We start from the raw sequence: 15,974 nt of genomic DNA, 5'->3' as shown, positions 1-15,974 counted from the left end.
TGGAAACCCAAGCAGATAATGCACAACTTAAAGATGCAGTGTTGACAGCACTGTGTACAAATAGCCCCAGGACATCTGCTAAGCAGCTAAGATAGAAGGAATAGCAAGATACCGGTTTTCCATGCTTCCCATTTGTCACCCCTCCTGAGTACCACCTATCCAGGTAAGGAGCGACCTTGGGCACTGCAGCACACACAGTCCTTGCTCACTCTAAGAAAGGCAGCCTCCTGCTTTAGTGACTGATGTTCCGCAGACCAACTATCCACTGAAAATGGAACAAGGCCAGTAGCTTATTTCATAAAGGGGACACTGAACAGTCATCAAAAAATCATGATACTGAGAGCAGGGTACTGGGAATCTGTCCAATAATAATGCTCTATGGCTAGGACAGAGATCCACATCAAAGACACACAGCTGTTGACAAGAGTCAGAGATCAACACTCAGAGACAAGACAGATACTACAAACAAGTTGAAAAGCAAGAAAAGAGACTGGGTAAAAAGAATCATTGCTGTTAAAAATAAAGCATAAAGAAACCCATCCCCATCCAGAAAAAGGGAGGCCTTTGACATGTCCCTTATGGAAAACCAGTAGCCCTTTATTGTACGGGCTTTGGGTCTCCTGTAGTAAAGCAAAGAGTCCCTCAACCCAAGGTTCTGCACTAAAACCATACAACCGAGGTTCCCTGGTATCAAACCAGGTGTGGCCAGTTCAAGCACTTCATCTTATTGATCTCATGGCCAGAAGCAGAACATGAAAAACTGGGAATACTTTTTGTGAGGATCCCTCTCATAACCAGGGGCAAACTCTGTAGATAAATCAAGATTAGGGCTCTCTCCGGTGATGAAGATGTGCAGAGAGCAGGAAGGTCACTCTGGCCACTCTTCCTATGTTAGAATGTTCCCCAAGGACTGATTCATTCAAGTGAAAAATCAGAAAGTACACAAGAGGCAGAGGCCCACTGCTCACCTGGAAGACAGCCTGAGCACTGGGAGCAGTTATGACATTAGTGCTTTACCTTTTCACTGGGCCGGAAAACAATGGGCAGAGTTATGGACATTCCAGGGCTGAGAGTAATCGGCTGCGGAAAAACAGTGAAGAAGAATGGCGTGGGAGGACACCTAGATAACAATATCAAAACAAGAGATTTTGTCTGAGGGCATACAGCTGTTCTTCAGTTAGACAGCAGAAAAGAGAACAAATAAACAAAACCTCCAGACCCCACAGTTTAGAGGCACTTTACACACCTGACCCCAAGGATACCTTGGTAGCACAGCAGTAGAAAGAGGGACAGAACCCAGGTGTCCTGAAAACCCATTCCCAGCTCTAAGTACCTACCCTATCCTTGAACAGTATTTTACGTTTTCAGGCCATGCAGTATGAGCAAAACACATTGGGCAGACACATTTGAGTTTCAGAGCAGAGAGGGTCATAGGGAGTGCTGGAGTGGCTCAATATCCAGTGGGACTCCCGGGAGCAAGGGTTTTAGGACACACTGGTGACTGGCTGGCATACATCCACAATTAAAATCTCACTAGACTGGAAACGCCTCACAGACAGAAGTATCAGCAAAACAGAATTTAAAAAAAGGCATTTCATTTAACACACTTCTGCCAGGAACAAGGGCTGTGTTTCTGAATTAGGAGGTTTCTGTCCTGCTACATAAGTGTGCACACACTGTCTCCAGCACAGCACTCAAGGGGAGAGGGGGAAGGTGAGTCTGAGAAAAACTGCTGATGTAATTGATACAGCAGGAGGGATGAAGATGCAGCGAGAGCATGAGGAGTACAAAGGACAAACAAACTTCCCACGCACCTGTAGCTCAGCTTCTGGGTTTTCTCATGAACATTTTTCAAGGTAAGGTGTCTGATCACCTCTTGTCCAAGTTCCCAGCCATGCCAAATGAGTGTTTCAGCCACCTCAATGCCCCAGAATATGCATTTCTTCTTCTTTGCCTGTCTTGCAGACACCTTAGGGAATAGTAATTGGGAAGGGAGGAGAAATCACTCAAACAGCTGTTTCTCTATGCTAAAGGTTTCTGACTGGATAAGGACGAAAGGAGCCACCCTGCGGCAAAACTCCAGGAGTCACCAAAAGACCTGGTTCAGGAGTCCAGAGGGGACACCTCCTGGCCACAGCCCAAACAGCAGATACTAAACGGGGTGATGAACGAGGGAAGCAAAGGCTAAACGTTTTTCTGCTTCTCTCCTCTCCCTGCCTGCCTGACAATCCACCCACGACAATAAGCACCCTTTGATCCTCCGTTCACCTTCCTGTCATAGCTACAGAACTTCTTCAGAAAAGTCAGAGTTCTGGGGCTTGCCATGCCGCTGAGCAAGCATCTGAGAAACAAGAGGAAAAAGTCCTCACATATGCTGCTTCTGCACCCAGAGAGCCTTTTTTGCCAAGAGCTGAGCGCTCCCAGAGACCCAATGCCCCCTCCTCTGGCTCAGGGTGTCACTGAGCCTCTTCCCTGTAGGGGCTGCTGCAACGTGCCCCTTTGTGTCCCCATTTTGTCAGGTGAGTGCAGCCCTCTCCACAAACCACGTCGTCCCCATGACCTAGTGGTCATGACTCACATCTTAGCCCCTGCGGCAGGGCTCTCCTCGGGGAGGGGAGGGGAGAGCAGAGACGAGCCGAGCCGAGCCGAGCCGAGCCGAGCCGAACCCAGCCCAGCCCTGCCCACTATTGGCTCACAGAGCCCAGTATATCAAAGCCCTGCTTTGTAGCCTGGTCTGGCTCACTAAACCCCCGTATGGATGACTATGGCAGGGCCGTGTTCCCCACAGCGACCGCTGCCCAGTTCCCTAGGGCACCGCCCGCTCCTTTATCACCCCGCCTTGCCCCGGAGCGGGGAGCGGAGCCCGGGTCGCGAGCCACCGCCGTCCCCCGGGGCCCGCACGGCTAGCCCAACTCCCCTGAGCCCTACCCGGCTCCCTGAAGCACCGGGAGCTCGGGGCGCCTCGGGCACCGTCCCGGACCGGTCCCGGCCGCTCAGCGCCATGTGGGCAGGCCCGCGTTGCCATGGAGACAGGACGCTCCCGGAGCGACGACGGCGGCCGCCTCGGGTCAATCCGCGCGGGTTGCGGCGGCCGCCAGGGGGCGGCGGAGGGACACGGAGAGCGGGGCAGAGAGAGGGCGGGAGCAGCGGGGGATCGGGGGCAGACGGAGGGGGCGAGGGGGCAGGTCAGAAGTTCTCGGGGGTCCAGCGGGGAGATGGGGAGCAGGGGAAGATGGAGAGTCCAGGGACAGGGAGATGGAGGGATGCGGGTGGCAGACGGAGGAGTGCAGGCGTTGCAGGAGTTGGGAGTTGCAGGAGTGTGGGAGAGAGCCCCGGGCTCTCTCCCAGGAGGGGTGCAGGGGAGGGAGACAGTGCAAAGCTGAGCCAGCAAATGGGGGGCTCTGAAGTACGTGGGTGTGCGGGATGGGTGGGTGAGGAGACTGTGGGCAAGGGGGCATGGTGTGCAACAGGCTGGAGAGTGCTGCCATAGGGGATGAGGTGGCACCTTAATGGGGCCAGGACACCCTGAGTTCCTTGAAGCATTGGTGACACAAGTAACAAGTTGTGATCATTGTCAAAAGAAGTTGTGGGGCCGAGACGAGCAAACAGGTTGGGAAGCCCTGGCTGCACAGCCCTATCAGGTATCCCAGGTATCATTCCCATGGGGCACCACCACCACAATAGGACAGTCCTACATCTTCCCAGTGCCCTGGATGACCCTCAAGGAGATGGGACCCTCGTTTTCCCGATGGGGAGGGACAGATAGCCCCTTCAGGGTGCACAGGCAGCAGTATGGTGTAAAACAGGGCTGGCCACATCCCGCAGCACAGAGAGGGTGCCAGGACAGAGGCAGGAGGGAGATGCAGCTTTAATGGCATTTGTCCGTGTTTACAACATGAGTCATCCAGCTAAGCAGCCATAAATCAGCACCCCAACTCCTTCTGCATCAATCGTGTCCCCTCCTCTGTCCCCCCAGCACTGATGAGTGCCTGGCTCCTGCAGAAAAAAACTCATAAATAACAGCAACAAAACAAACCCTCCTGCAGCCACAGAAGGCGTGAGTGTGCCAAGCGTGAGATGAACGCTTCCCATCCATCACTTTAATGATTGTACTCTGGAAATTAAACCTGTCATAGCCCATCAAGGTGAACGTTTTAAGTCTGTGACATGCCTTCAGCTCCCCTCCTCCTTCCTGGCACTTCATTTTTTGTTGCTTTCCTACTTGCCTTTTCTTCTATGCCTCTACCACCCCTGTCACCACTGCACCTGTGTGCCCAGCTCCATCCTGTGGTCCTCTCTGGTCCCCCACTGAACAAGGACCAGGTTGCACATCAGGTGGTAGATTTCTTTGGCCCTGAGGCTCCTGCAGCCATGGGCTGGAATCTCCCAGCATCTCTGTGCCCAGTCCTACATGCCTGCTGGTATTGGGCACAGCTACCCTTGGGCAATGGGTCTCTCCTGGTCTGCTGTCCTCACAGGGCAATGGCAGGGAATCAGAGGAATGGGTACCATCCTTTCATACTTCCCTCTCTCCTTCTCCTTTCCTGCCCTTTTTTTCCTCCTTTCCCACATTATTTTCTCTCCTGCTCCATGTTACACCAACCATCACAGGCTCCTGGCACCTGGCTCCCACTCTGGCTCATATCTGCCCCCTTGGAGCAAGTGCTGCAGCCTCCCCAGAACCAGAGCTTCCCACAGGGCAGCGCCGAGGGTCTGGACACCTTCCGCATGAGCAGTGGGGCCCTACCGTGCCCTATGATGGATTGCTTGAGGACAGGAGATCTGGGCACCGAGGATGTCATGCATCCAGGGGGAAGCTGCTGAGCTGCCAGCAGCCACTGCGGGTCACTGTCTCCCCACACAGGTCCGTCCGTCCATCCATCCATCCATCCGTCCGTCCATCCATCCATCCGTGTCCATACTTCTCTCTCCCATCCTCTGCTTCCCTGGTCCATCCTTCTGTTTCAAAAGCATCGCATCTGCCCCTTTGCCCAGGGTACTGCCCCCCAGTTGCTGCCAGGCTTTTCCCAGCCCTGCAAGGTGTGACAGCAGGGCACCAATGCTTACCTGTCCCATCCATCACTGACCGTCTGCCAAAGGTGACCCGGGATTCCACGGAAAATGTTGCCCCTCGGCAATTCCCACCCCCACCGCAGGTCCCAGAGCAAGCAGCCCTCCCTGCCACCCCTAGGTAGGGACAGGGAGAAGAGAGGAGAGGACAGCAGGATGTGGGACAGGAGAGACATCGTGGTCTGTCCAGGAATGGGACAGCCCAGTCCAGTCTGCCACGCTCCTGCAGCACTACGTGCACCACAGTGGTGAAGTAAGGCTGCCCCTCAGGCCCCCTGCCTTCACGGCTACCTCAGCACCCTAAGGGGAGACCCAATTAAGTGTGCAGGAGGCATAGGAGGTCTATAGTGTCTGCCAGGACCCTCCAGCATCCTCTGCGGCCAAGTGCAGCCTGCTTAGTTACGGGGAGTCGGTGCTTAACCCTAGTGCTTCTAGGGAGGTGGTAGAGGGTGTCGGTTGTCATCTACCACCAGGGGTTAATTTGAGCCCAGTCAGATCAAGCAGCATTCCAAGAGCATCATGGAACGAGCCCAGAAAGGGACTGAGAGCTTTGCTTCATGGGACAGATATATTTTGTTCTGCAAAGTGCAAACCCCACCAGGAATTCTACCAGTGCAGGAGGAGGCAAGGCAGGCTGGCAGGCAACCTGGGAATCCTCCTTCCCAGCCTTTCATTCACCAAGGGGAAGGGCAGCTGGCACCACCACACAGGGATGTGTTGCTCCAAGCACTGTCAGATCTGCAAGGAAGTGGCAGTGCAGTCAAAGAAGGGTCCACGGTCTCTCTCTTCCACCTGTACCAGCAGGCTGCCAGCTGTGCAAGTTTGCTCTCCCCACACTTTCCCCCAGGGACCCTGGCAGGACAGCAGAGTAGCAGGAGTGGGGCAGGGCCTCCCATCCCCTAAGGAAAAGCACAAGCATCCAGATAACATCTTTATAAAGGAGGGATGTGGGGACTCCTCCAGATACACACAGAGGAATATTTACGAGTTAAATAGGATCCAAATACACATAAGTTAAAGGGGGGCAGGTGCCCTGCACCCCCCTGCTCTACCCAGGCACAGTCTGTGTCTGCCAGCAAAGAGAACCCCCACACCACAGCCCAGCCCCTCTCCCTGGCTGGCTCCATTCGTCTTTCACAACACAGAGCTGATCTTCCTCTCTGTGGCACCCATTTCATTCTCCTCCTCTTCCTCTTCCTCGCCCCCTGAGCAGGAGGAATCGGGGCCGTAGTTCAGCTCGGCAGTGCTGCAGCGCAGGAAGCCTGAGTCAGGCCTGTGCCCCATGAACTCGGGGCTTTCGGCAGCTTGTCCCTGAGGCTCGCTGGGCAGCAGCTTCTCACAGGTTTTGCTGAGCCCTCGTTGCTTGTCAGCCTCTGCCTGAGCCCCCTGCTCCTTGGCTTTGCGGCTCCGTTTCCACTTCATGCGGCGGTTCTGGAACCAGATCTTCACCTGCAAAAGGAAAGCCCCCAGAGGAGAGAGTGTGTCCCCCCCCCATTCTGTCCCCACCCCCTCACCTTCTCTGCATGGAGGGTCCCCCCAAAGCCTCTCTGCTGTAGGGCATTCTGTGGTGCTGCGGGTCTGTGCAAAGAGACTGAAGTTGTCATGGGGACAGGAATACTGGGGGATTGCTGCCTTCCCTCCATCTGGCCTCCACAGGATGGCCAAGGACATGCACAGGGACATTTTCATTTTAGCCTCACAAAAAGCCCCCTCCCACAGCATGCTGAGGGATGGGAAGGCTCTGAAACCCAAGTTGGGGGTGATGGGTAAAAAGAGCAGTATTCTGGAGTGCCCTTCAAAAGAGAAGAGCCTAGAACCCACCAGGCAGGTCTCTGCAGGAGATGCCCTGGAAAGGGCACTGATGGGAGCATTGGGGTGCGGGGCTGATGGTATCAGCATTGCCCATGACATTGACTTCCCTCATATACAGCTGCATAGTGCTATGCTCCATCTCCCCAGGACCAAGATACCTGTGTCTCAGTGAGCATCAGCGACGTGGCCACCTCAAAACGCTTGGGCCTGGACAAGTACTTATTCAGCTTGAACTGGTTCTCCAGCTCCAGGAGCTGTTGGCTGGTGAAGGCTGTGCGAGGCCGGCGGCACTTCCCCATCAAGCCAGACTGTGGGGCAGCTGTGGAGCAGACAGTAAGTGGGAGTCAGGAGACAGAAGAGCAAGAGGGGGACATCCCCTCAGCAAACCTGGGATGAGGAGGAAGGTGTCTCCTGTCATCTCCCATCCCAGTAATGGCTTTATTGCCTGACTGATAGGAACCAGTGAGATACGTTATCAGGCCTCAGTGTGCAACTAGGATCAGTCCTGTGACTGAAATTAATCCTCTTTTTTTATTGCTGGGCCGCACAGGTGGCAGCTCAACTGCCAGGGGCTGCGGCAGCAGGGCTGCCCAAGAGCCCCGCTATCTCACTCGCAGCCCTTGAAGGCAGTGTGGCACTGAACCAGGAGGCAGCGGGAACAAAGAAACCTTTGAGAGTCCAGCACGGGGTGGCTGCTGCGCTCTGTTTGATCCCTCCTTATCTCCTCTCCGATGGCTTTATTGTCCCCCGGGGTTCAGCTTTTACTGCTTCTCCCACCACTGAAGCGGCAATCAAACCCAGGGGTTTGCAGTCAGGAGTAAAGTGCTGGAGCAGCGTGGGGGGCCACTAATGGGAAAGGTCCTTGGCATATCCCTGCTGATGCATCTAGGGGGATATGATGGAGCATTGTGGTCTCATTGTGCCCCTGCCTGGCAAGGGCCACTCCAGCTCACCCGCTTTGCTGGGCATGGGGCATTCTTATTATCTTCCCCAGATTCCAGCTTTGATCCCACCTGCCCATCTCCTGAGGTGTCCACCATACCCTTCAAAAACGCAGCAGTGACGCATGAGGCAGGAATTTATGAAAGGGGCATTAACTGATCACAATCCAGGTTTGATCCCAAGTAGCTGGATGCTGGGTGGTATGGGTCAATCAGACAGAGCACAGGTTGGACTGGGGCTGTGCAAACTCCTTGTGAGAGCATGACAGATACAACCCCTACTGTTCCTGTAGCCCCCAGTGCCAGGAGAGACAGCCTGTGGGACGCACCTTGCAGCTACCGGGAAGTTATACTGGGGATTAAACAGAGACAGGCTGTGCCAATGGCTCTCACACATGCAGTGCATTATTTTGCATACAAAAGATATTCAAGGCTAAAATCAAATGAGAGGCTCAAAGGATTTCCAGGACAAATACAAATGTCACATGAAAGACTGCTCAGCTCTGCAGAGTTCGGCAGCTGTCTGGGCTCTGGCTGGCTGTGGATGCTCTGGCTGCACAAATCCTCAATGGAGACATGGGACCAAACAGACCTGCAAAGGCTCCCTTTGGCTAGGAAAAGGAGGTGTTATGGGAACCAGCATCTGCAGGGATGGGGCAGCCCAAGCCAACATGCTTTGCAGCTCCTCAATGAGGGAAAGGGCAGAGGTGCATCAGAAAGAACCAGAGAAGAAATTAATTCAGTCTGTGTTGGTGGGAGGCACAAAGCAGTCCCAGGCAGTGTCCAGCAGCCCAATGACTCTGGCTCCCAGCAAGCCCCCTTTGCTGACAGAGACAGGAGGGTGGCTGGAGCACCTGATGCCCCAGTCCCTCCCCATTGTAGGGGCTGCACTGCACAGGCTGGCCATACTGGGTCAGGTAAGGGTCCCTCTGAGCAGTTACTCTTTCTGGGCATGGTCTGTAAAGAATGTTTTGGGGAAAGAGAAGGGAAGAGGGTGTGCCCACATCTTGGCATCCAGTAATCCAGGAGTACTCTGCTTTTTGGAGCTGAAGGGTCCAGGGGTGAATAAATATCATATTCCCAGTTTAAACTCCCCACTCCATAGCAGAGAGCCCAGGGCTTAGCTCCTAGGGCATTGAGTCCTGGTCTTGGGGAACACAGAAATCCTTCAGACCACCCCAAAAGGCTCCTCTGTGCACCCTCTTGCAAGGTCGTATGTGGCCAGACTACAGCCATATGTAGGAAGGAGTGAAGTATCTATCCCAAAAGCAGTGCAGGTCTTTCCAGCTTCAGAGGAGGCTGGAAGGCAGCTTGCTTTAACAACACCCCCTCAAGCAACTCACTCTTCTCCAGGTAAGGTGCTAAGAACTGCATGGTCCAGCAGGGAAAAGAAGAACAGAAAGTTTGCCCAAAAGTCAAATAAATCGAAAAGGGATATAACCCAAATGACTACCAATGCAGGGGACTGACTGCTGGAGTATGGTCCGTCTGCCAGTCCCCATTTCTCCTTCTTAGTGTCCAATTCAGGCTCAGTGCAGTGGTGTCCATTACAAAGATTGTACAGACCTTGACCTCCTTGGAAACCCACCGTGCCTCCTGCTCCAGTACTGAAAAGAAAAACCCAGCCCTTAAACCCCTCTCTGGTGTTGTCATACAGTTCAAGCCACCACCACCAGTCCAAAGGCCAGCCTGCACAGGTTGCTGGCCACCTAACCTGTGGCCTCCTCTGACAGTACACCCTTCAGCAGCTATTATTATCCGTCATCAGTGCTCCCCACTATGACTTGTTCAAGATTTGGCCTGCAGACAAGGTGGGGCAAACCCAAACCAACACAGCTGACCTTCAGCCACCCACAGCAGCAGGTCGTCGTGGACCTGAATGAACAACATCTTTGGCCTCAGCTCTGCTGTTAGCTTACCTGAAGGGCTCTGGCTTCTTTGTGTAGGGAGAGTATGCAGGAAGAGGGTCTGCAGTTTCTCACTGGGGAAGGAGCAAAGGCAGAAGGAGGAAGTGGAGACTGAAATGAAATAGGGAATGAAGTAGGTTCTAGTTTCTCACAAAAAGAAGAGACAATGCTTTGTGGCTGTTGGTAGCTCCAGCTTGTCCTGCCAGTGTGCTTTGTGGAATCCTGTCCCTTCCTGTCCTATGGAAGGCTGTCACATTGACATGGACAGAATCCTTCCAAGGGATGCACAGGAAGCATCCCCCACAGGGCTTACCTCCTCCAGTCAGTGTCAGCTGAGCTATGAACCCATCCGCATCACAACCAACATCCCATAGAAAGAGTAACCCTTTGGAAAGGCTCTCCCCCTTATCCAGTTCCTACCAGAAGACCACTGAGTGCCTCAGCATCATACCTTTGCTTGCCAAAGGATTTACTATCTGCTCAACCATCTCTTCCAGCACTGTATCCAAGATCAGAACTTGTCTCAACATCCCTTCAGCCTGGCAGGGCTTGGACCCCTTGATGGGTGCCTGGCATTTGGCTGAAGTATCAGTAAATAAATTGCTTGGCCTGTGGCTGGGAATACCGTCTGAGGCCAGGAGCTCTACAAGGCAGCTGCCTCCTGGATAATTAGATAAAGCTTATAAAAAATTGTTGGTTTATTTGACACAGTTCCGTCTACTTGATAACAAGAGTAATCCTAGGTTGATATTAACTCACTTGGTTTTAATTTGGTTTGTTTAGCTATAGTTCACTTAACTTTGTGCGCTGGCAGATAAAGAAGAGGAAATTAGCACCCTAACTGCTTTGGAGGTGTTTCTCCAGATGTCAGAGCTGGAAGGGAGAGAAGTGGTCTCATCAGCGTCAGGGCCATCACCAAAGGCTCCTCCTGGCCTGTCAGCAGCTCCGGCCATTATCCGTGGGGCAGCATGTGTAAGGGCACTTCCTATCTCTACTAGCCCCTTGCTTGCTCCACAATTTAACCTTGATTGCTGCTTGCCAGCTGTTTCCCAGCACGTATTTCCTGCTGACACCAGACCACTGTGCACCTGGTGAGCCTTGGAAGGCGTTGATTTTTGAAGACGTTTGATAAGACTTATCCTGTCCCCTCTCCTAGCCCAGCACAACCCATCAACAAGCTCTCTGCCACCATGGGCAGGATCTGAATTGGGCTCCAGGCCATCAAGGTCCTGAGTAGGCAATGCAGGGAAGCTATGTTCAAGGAAAGCCATCTAAGCACCAGGTCCCCAGCAGGGATCATTTGCTCTGGGAGTCTACAGCTGTATGTCACTGTTCCCCACTCCTACAGCTCTTGGCTGAGGTGGATCTCTGCACTTGGCTCGTGCTGCTGTGCTGCATTTCCACACTGGCAAATTAATCACAGCTCCCAGTAAAACTGGTAGGCACAGCACTCTGGTGCCAAATGCTACCTCTGTGCAGTTCAGGAGGTGCTCAAAGCCATAGGACAGGGACCCAGGCTGGGAACAGCAAAGCCTGGGCAGGCAGCATCCCTGACATCTGCAGCAAGGGCATGCCTGCTCCTGCACCCAGGCCTTCCCACTACCCTCTCAGTCCGCATTGCAGCAGAGGCAGCCAGGCACTGCATGCAGCTTTGCACCACAAGCCAGAGAGGGAAGCACAGCACCCGCTTGCCTCACAGCAGGAGCACTGCTCTGAGCAATCCCAGCACCCAAGCCCAGGCCGGGTTCCTAAGGATACCATCTCAGACTGTCTCCCTGGCATCCTACCTCCCCATACACAGGTGAGAGCAGGGAGAATGTGTGCAATGCATAACCACAGAGCTTGTGGCTTCAGTTCATGGGCTATCCTGCTCCTTCCCCCACCCTGACTGTACCCAGGAGACCAAACTAGACTGTGCCTGCAAAACTGCTCTACACATGCAGCTGAAGAAGGAATTTATTCCAGAATTATGTCCTGGAATTCCCCATAAATAAGTCACAAGGGTGATCTCCCTCTGGAATGATCCATAACATGTCCTAGGAAGCTTTCAGATTCATCTCTTACTGCTATGAGAGCGTTAAACATGACTGGCACCAGCACTGTGGACACTTGTACTCAGTCCCTCTGGAAACTTCAGCCAGGCAGGTCTGTCACTCTGTCTGTCTAGGCTGAGTGGTGGGACAGGGACTCCCATAAAACTACAGGTAGCCCAGGAGCCCTGTGCCAACAGTGTGAGGCTACAGCCCAGCCCACTGCCCTTCTCAGAGAGATGAGGAAGGGCCATGGAAGCAGCACATCCTAGGCAAGTGCCCCTTCCTGTCCCTGTCCCTACACCATGACCAGCACACTGGGCAGTATGAGGCCAGACACAGCCATAAAATGCAGCTGGGGCCAGCACTGGTGAGTACAAGAACAAGGCAAAGGAACCAGATTTCAGAGCTTCAGTGAGCCCACCAAGAGCAAGGGCTGGGGACACACCTGAGAATCCTGATGTTCCCAATGGACTGAAACTAGGATCTGAAGATGGATGAGGTTCTGTCCTGCACAGCAGAAGAACCACTGGAATACTAAACAGGACATTCTGGAGAGAAAGCATTCCCACTGCAAAGGGCTCCCCAGAACTGTGAGCAAAAACATTTTAGTAAGGATATGGACTGAGGCAGTGATCACTCTGACTTAAAAATCTACAGCTTTGTCAGCTTTTGCTCCATCCTTGTTACACCCCTGTGTGTCTACATTGTTTTGGTTACTCCAAAACCCAGTCAAGTAATATTTGGGTTAGAGATTGCTTTTCCTCCCTCTGAGCTTCCATAGGAGCCCTTTTCAGTGCTTCCCACGATATCCGTTGCCATTCTGTTCTAGCGCATTTTGCACAGCCCAAAACCTCCCTCCACAAGCTGTTCTCATGCCCATAATTTGGGATTTCTCTCCTTCTGGTGATGTTTTAGATATAACCAGCTGTAGAGCAGAACCTGCACTTGAGAGGAGTAGGGCTGATGCACAAATACCTCTACGTTATCCCAGCCAGAAGCTGCACTCAGGGCCACAGGAGCAGATGCAGTGGTGTGTTCCCGCTCTGGTGAAACATAACCCTGCATTAAGCCACGGGATGCTGAGATACACCGACAGACCCAAACCTTTCAAGGATAATGCGGCCTCTGCAGAAGAGCAGGAAGGTGTTTTACCACCTAACAAATAGAGATTTCTTTCTTCTTGTCTTAATGACATGCTTGAAGAGCACACACAGCCCTTAGCACCAGAAGCTTATTCTACACCTCTAGATTCACAAATGTACGTAACCTAAAGTCCAGGGAAAGGGAAACAGAATGGGGAAGAAAACAGTCTGCTTCCCTTTAACCTGTCCAGGAGTCATTTGAGGAAGGAGCAACAAATGGGACCTTTCATGTTAATTCTCCATTTTTGTACTATTATGCATTCAGCCAGTTTATCAATTAAATTACTTTTCCAGCCTTGTTTTTTATTACTACTATTTTGTAAATGGGCTCCCAAGTTATTAAGATGCTACATTCAGCCAATAAATCTGGATACTCTACCGGGGGGCTATTAACCAGCCACTCTTAGTTTATGGACCATCTTTGCGCTGACCAGAGCTCTGATCAGCACAAGCACAGGGCAGAGTCCAAGTCACACTGCCAGGGATGCCAGTGACAATCCCCAACGGGACAAGAGCCTGAAGTCTTGTGCCGTCCGTGCCCTGCAGGACCCTTCCCACCCGTGGCCCATCATTGCAATGTAGGATACAGCGGCTTCCTGTAGCCCTGGTCGTACCCACCAGGAGGGACCGGGGCAGGGCTAGAGCCGAGCACACTGTCGGGCCCCCTGGCTCCCGCAGCTGCCGCCAGCCGATGGACTCACCGGCCCCTCACCCCACGAGCCGAGCGCGACGGCGGGCAGAACACGGATCCCCTGACCGTTCCCGCAGGGGAGCCCAATCCGGCAGCGCATCCCGCGGGTTCGTTCCCAACCACAGCAGGCGGAATTTATTCGTTTTCCAGTCCAGGTTCTGGCTGCCCCTTCTTTACTTTCGTTTCGTCCCGCCACGGCGGAGCCCAGCAAGCCCGCGGCGGCCATGCGGGGCTGGCAGGCGGGGTCGGCGCGGTTTGCTCGGCCTGGGAGCGGTTCGGCTCTGCCGGCAGCGGCGCGGGCAGTGCCCCTCCGGGCTGTTCCGGAGCGCTGCGCCGGGATAAGGCGAGACTTTGCCCTTCGGATGGGTTTCCCGGGGCCCCGCAGCCTCCGGCGAGTCATGTTACCCCAGCAGTGGAACCCCGAACCCTGCCGGGCTGGGAGTGGGTCTAGGCACTGAAAGAACCCCGCATAGCGGTCCCGACCAGAACGACCGGGGAGCCTCGAAAGGGCGGGTTTGGAAAAGCTCGGTCCTCAGTGCCCTAAGGGACCTGCACCGCGATGTATTGGCGGAGACTCTCGGGGGCTGGAAGGGGCGAGAGCCGTGTTCCGCCTGACGGGAGAATCGGTCCCCGGTCACTCACCGTGGAAGTCGGAGAGCCTCGGCACCACCATCCCGGCTCGGATCCAGTGCTCCAGCGGGAAGGAGCCGGCCACGGCCGCCTTCAGGTGCTCCGCGCCGGGCGGCGGCAGGTGGGGGATGCCGGAGTAGGCGAAAGCGGGGTGCTGGCCCCCCATGGTAGGGAGTGGATACACGGCGGGCGGGTACAGGGCTGGCAGGGCGCCGAGCCCGGGGCCGGAGAGGTGCAGCAAGCCAGGCTTGGGGAGGAAGCCGGCCGGGGGGAGCGGCCCGGCGGCCGGGGGCGCCCGCGGTGAGGGGGTATCGGAGCGCCCGGCGGGGCCAGGGCTCACCGCGGGGCTCCGGGGGCTCAACCCCGACGGGGAGGCGCTCCGCGCCGGCTCTTCGGCCAGGAGCGCCTCGATGCGGAAGTTTTGGGACTTCTCCATGGGCTTGTGCATAGCCCTACCCCGTGCGGAGCCGTCGAGCCTCCGAGCGCCCCGCCGCTCCCCTGCCAGGGCACAGCCCGGCCGGCCAGCCCCGGGCCAGCCCCGGCACCGGCGGGCATCCACCCGCGGGGCCCCGCCGCGCCGCGCTCAGCGCGGCTGCCCTCGAGGGCAACCCTCCTCTCCGCTCCGCCTCCCGGGCACTCGCTCGCCCGCCGGCATCGGGGGGGGTTTTAACGCCCCCTCCACCTGCCCCAGCTCCCCATTGGCTCCGCTCCGGCCCCCCGCCCCGCCAGCCCGGCCGCCCTCCTTCGGCTTCCTCAGCTCCCGGCCGCAGCAGCGGGCACATGCTAGGGCCTGACCCTGCCCCTTCCTCAGCCTCGTAGTCCAGCCCAGCCCCTTCACACCCGGGGGTCCCCCAGCCTGAAGGACCCACCACCCAGGGTGCTGAGCCCATCATCCTGATCCAGAGCCCTATGGTAGAGAGGCAGGTCTGTGGTTGCAGTGGCTGGAGGAGACCTGGAGAGACTAGACAGACTTCAGCACGTGTAGGTAAAGCCCTGCTGGGCTCCAGTGAAGCCCCCAGGCACTTGGAGGGCAGAATGCCTGGCTGGAAGGGCAGGAGAGGCAGTTGCTCACTAGCAGGCTCCTCCATACCCTGTGCACCAGGGATCATCACCAATGGCCAGCTGTGCCATTTCCCATTGCATCGCTCTGAGCCAGGGAGATCAGTGGACCTGAGCTGGACACACACAAGGCCAACCACCCTCCATCACTCATGTCTGTTCAAGATGCCAACAGAGCAGGTGCCCACAGCTTAGACAGTGGCACCTGGGAAAGGTAGAGAGGAAAGCTTTGGCTGGTCTGGGAACTGTGGGTGAACAGGAGCAGAGCTACCCCAGACCCCGTAGCACTGGCCTTCAGGGAGAGACAGAGTGTATGTGAGTGCATCAGTGATCTCTGCCATTGAGGGCCTGTGTGTCTCTAGGTCCCACTTTTTTGTGTCCTGCGGACACAGCGAGACAAGCCTCTTCTTGTTGGTGCCCAACGGCATGTCCTGCTCTTTGGAAGAGAAGTAAGACAGCTGCTATTGTCCTGCCTAAACGTTATAACGGGTAAAGGGAGTTCCTACCCCTGTATTTCTTCTCCCTTCAGCATTTCCAGCTCTACTCTATTCCCTGAGGAAGAGATGGGTCCATTCCACCATATCCTGTGTCCCTCAGAGGCTGCAAGCAGATGCCCAGAGAAGAGGAAGGCAGGGGCATACAGGGCCTTCCTCAGCCTCCTTCTTTTCTCTGCTCAGTAATCCCAGGGA

The 15,974-nt window shown here is 55.1% G+C and overlaps 2 protein-coding genes across 10 annotated transcripts in view; both read right to left on the bottom strand.

Moving 5' to 3' along the window:
• CFAP65 (cilia and flagella associated protein 65) overlaps positions 1–3,030 on the bottom strand; it is a 32,222-nt gene extending 29,192 nt beyond the window's left edge. For 6 of the 9 annotated variants that reach the window (XR_004358116.1, XM_032693759.1, XM_032693761.1 and 3 more), the window contains exons 1-3: positions 2,929–3,030; positions 1,815–1,969; positions 1,018–1,120 (exon numbers count right to left, since the gene is read on the bottom strand). Coding sequence is in view for 6 of the 9 variants with exons in the window: in XM_032693759.1 (XP_032549650.1) it covers positions 1,018–1,120; positions 1,815–1,969; positions 2,929–3,003 (333 nt within the window). In the remaining 3 variants the exon portion in view is untranslated. Of the gene's footprint in view, positions 1–1,017; positions 1,121–1,814; positions 1,970–2,928 lie in introns of those variants that run through there. The other 3 variants (XM_032693766.1, XM_032693765.1, XM_032693764.1) reach the window with 2 other exon arrangements.
• Positions 3,031–6,023: 2,993 nt separating this feature from the next.
• On the bottom strand, positions 6,024–14,674 carry LOC116789542 (motor neuron and pancreas homeobox protein 1-like). Its single transcript, XM_032693475.1, has 3 exons — positions 14,239–14,674; positions 7,041–7,201; positions 6,024–6,519 (listed from the first exon to the last, which is right to left on the bottom strand). The coding sequence occupies exons 1-3, from the start codon at positions 14,672–14,674 to the stop codon at positions 6,205–6,207; spliced, it is 912 nt and encodes a 303-aa protein (XP_032549366.1). The 3' UTR covers positions 6,024–6,204.
• Positions 14,675–15,974: the final 1,300 nt, after the last annotated feature.

The sequence above is a fragment of the Chiroxiphia lanceolata genome, chromosome 7, assembly GCF_009829145.1.
Source record: "Chiroxiphia lanceolata isolate bChiLan1 chromosome 7, bChiLan1.pri, whole genome shotgun sequence".
NCBI classification, from domain to species: Eukaryota; Metazoa; Chordata; class Aves; order Passeriformes; family Pipridae; genus Chiroxiphia; species Chiroxiphia lanceolata.
This window is presented reverse-complemented; position numbering and strand designations above follow the sequence as displayed.